The sequence below is a fragment of the Phaseolus vulgaris genome, chromosome 4, assembly GCF_051622355.1.
Source record: "Phaseolus vulgaris cultivar YP4 chromosome 4, ASM5162235v1, whole genome shotgun sequence".
NCBI classification, from domain to species: domain Eukaryota; kingdom Viridiplantae; phylum Streptophyta; class Magnoliopsida; order Fabales; family Fabaceae; genus Phaseolus; species Phaseolus vulgaris.
In genome coordinates, this window is record NC_143501.1 from 32,852,620 (window position 1) to 32,856,132 (window position 3,513).

Sequence of the window (3,513 nt, forward strand, 5' to 3'; positions counted from 1 at the left end):
CTTTTTTTGAGTCTTTTCGTTCCCTCTACTCACAAACTTCAATTACAATTTCATGAAAGAAATGTCAAATTAGGGTTTCAGAAAGATTAATCAAAGAAATGAAAGTATGATTTTACATGAAAGTGAAAAAGGAAAGAGAAAAGAAAGTGAGAAGTATGGTAAAAAAAAGAATGTGTTATGTGTAGTGGAGAGAGAAAGTGGGAAGTAGGATACGTGGGTTATGTGTAGTGGAGAATCATAAAATATGTTTCTTAAATCAATTTTAAAATTCTACAATTGTAATATTTAAAAATATCAGTTTGAATAAGAGAAGTAACGTACCAAATCTCCACTCTCCTACTAAAGTGGTCCACAAAATATTACAAATATCTTTAATTTTTTTATTTAACAGAGAAGATCTTTAAAACAAAAAAAAAGTAACTAATCAATCTCTCCACTCTCTCCAGTTAAATAGTAACAAATAAAATAAATTTTAAAATTAAAAAATTATTTTATTAATTTTTTAAATTATAAAATGTCCAAATAACCAAAATAAATTAATACAATAAATTATTAAGTAAAGATAAAATGGAAAAATAAATTAAGAGCAGTTAAAAGAAGAATAAGAAATGACACAATAACCATAATATAATAATAAAATTAAATATTAATATAAAGATGAAATAGGAAAAAAAATTAAGAACAGTTAAAAAGGAAATCCCATATATATATATATATATATTTAGAGTTTAAGATTTAGGGTTTACTTCTCAATAACCGCATAAATATAATTACATGTAACTTTCCTGTATACAATTAGAACCTATCAACATTATTTAAGAGGATTAATCCCTTAAAACTGAATACATGAGAGAAAACTTTTAACTTCTTTGCTTTACACCAAGAGGGATATTCAGGTTATTGAGATGAAAAATTGACAAATTCGCATGGTTTAAAGTATGAAACTATATATCTTCGAGAGAGATTCTATCTCAAATATTAGAATGTGTAGACCAGATATGGAAAACTCATAAAGTAATTTAAGGCAATTATAAAATTTAGCAACTTTAAATCAATTATTTCAGCTAAATCCATCAAATTATCTACCTTTTGTCAGGGTCGAGCTCGAGTGCTTTCTTCACGTTAGTGCTCTCAAGTTGCAGTACCTGTGGGTCCAAATCAAAAGAACTTTCACTTTTGTAATTTTAAGTTATTTTCCATTAGCTTTTCATATGTTTTAGAAGCTTTTGCATATTTACTAGCTTTAAATAATGCATTTCCTTCTTCTTTCTTTTTACCAGCCCCCTCAATCTTCTCTAGTGTGTTCATATCCCATGACTCCTTTTCCTGAAAGGAGGCAACAAAATTAATTATTATTATTAGGTAGAGAACTTCAACGAACTTCTGACACTCAGATTGCTCATGATAATTCACTTAAATACAACTGTACCGGCAGGCACCGGACGAACACACGTGGCCGACCGACCGACCGAACGAAAAATAAGGAATACGCGTGTGAAGAAGATATATTCCCCGGGTATTCCGGAGCACGATTGGTAAAACTTATCCATAACCACCCTGAGCCCAAGGGGTAGAAAGCCCATTAGGCAATCCTATAAATACGGTGCTCAAGCCAAAGAAAGGTACGTTTTTCATTCACTTACGAAACCACACTTAGAATCTCATACTTACTTGAGCGTCGGAGTGCCTTCGCAGGTACCCTCCCCCGCCCGACCGAAGGAGACAGTAAGAAGGAACGACCGACCGAAGGAGAAGAAGATCGACACGTCAGCCATCACACCACGTCAACCGACCGTGCCTGGGCCCCATCTCTCCACTCAGGTACAATTGGCGCCCACCGTGGGGCCGAGGCAAATCTTCAATCTTTGAAGCTATAATGGTTGCGACAAGAAACAACAACGACGCTATGGCCGAACAAATGACTATGATTCAAACCCTCCAAACTCAGATGGAAGAACTGCAACAAAAGGGGATGGAAGACCATCGTCAACACGAAGAGGACAGACGCCGCCAAGAAGAAGAAATCGCCTTATTAAGAGAGCAGAATGCACGACTCCAACGACAGGTTGATAATCCCGAACGAGAAGGCCAATCCCATATGGCCGACCGAACCACCTCACGCATACCTACACCGACCGATCCTGCTTCCAGAGCTGAAATAGTCGAAAGAAAGTTAAGTAAAAGGGGTCATCCTTTTACAGACGAAATTATCACCACACCACTTCCTGACAAATGGAGAGGTCTCGCTATTAAACTCTATGACGGCTCGACTGACCCGGACGAGCATTTAAATGTCTACAAGACGCAAATGACTTTGTATACCACAGATAATAATGTGTGGTGTAAAGTTTCCCCCACGTCCCTTCAGGGAGAACCTCTTACCTGGTTTACGGAGCTGCCTCCGAACTCCATTGACGACTTTGACATCTTAGCTGTAAAATTCTCCACTCAATATGCCACCAGCCGACCGCATCACATGTCCTCCATGTCTCTCCTAGCGGTACAACAAGAAAAAGGTGAATCTCTTAGAACCTTTCTAGATAGGTTCAACAAAGCATGTATGCACATCCGAGGACTCAAGCAGGAAGTTGCATTGCACCATTTGGTCTCGGCCATCCGGTCGAGCCATTTTACTGAGAGTCTCATCAAGAAGCCGCCTCAAGACATGGAAGACCTTCGAACTCGAGCAACCAAATTCATGCAAATCGAAGAACACATCGATTACCACCAACGGTTCAAAACCGTCGGATCCGGAGTCCTCAAAGACCAAACCCCGAACAAAGAAAGAGAAGTCGAGACCGAACGAACCGTCCGAACCACTCCAAGGTCCGACCGAAACAGAGGAGGCCGAGTCCCCAGGTTTAACAGTTACACCCCCTTAATTGTGCCGAGGGGACGAGCCCTAAACGAAGCACTACAAACAGACTTAATCCCGATATTGAAGCAATATCAAACGCCACCGAATGCAGATACCGCTAAGCATTGTCAATATCATCGAAACTTCGGCCACACGACCGAAGGATGTCAGGCGTTGAAGGACAAAATCGAAGAGCTCATCTAGGCTGGTCATTTGAGGCAGTTCGTTAAGAGGACAAGGAATTCAAGATCCCCACCACGGAGTACCGACCGTCCATCTCGTGGTATCGACCGGTCATACCGTAACGATTACAAACGCCGAACCGACCATAGCCAGGCGTCGCGGAAACGCAGTGAGAGCCCCGTTCGGCGCACACGCGCCCGCAGCACAAGTCCCGATCGAAACACCCGCCCTCGCCAACGAGTCCGCGAAGTCATCAACATGATTGCTGGACCCGTTAACTTGGGCGAACCGAATCACGAAGCAAATTATATAGCCGGGGGCTTTGCCGGTGGCGGGTGCTCAAATTCCGCCCGAAAGAAACACCTCCGGGACATCCAGTCCGCTCATGCTACCACAAGGAGGCGTCCACACATACCTCCGATCACTTGCACTGACGATGACTTCACAGCTATAGATCCAGCCCAGGACGACCC

The 3,513-nt window shown here is 41.2% G+C and overlaps 1 protein-coding gene across 1 annotated transcript; it reads left to right on the forward strand.

Moving 5' to 3' along the window:
• The first annotated feature begins 1,876 nt into the window (after nt 1-1,876).
• On the forward strand, nt 1,877-3,061 carry LOC137838639 (uncharacterized). The gene has a single exon (XM_068647878.1). It carries the CDS (start codon nt 1,877-1,879, stop codon nt 3,059-3,061), a length of 1,185 nt encoding a protein of 394 aa, XP_068503979.1.
• The last annotated feature ends 452 nt before the right edge of the window (nt 3,062-3,513 follow it).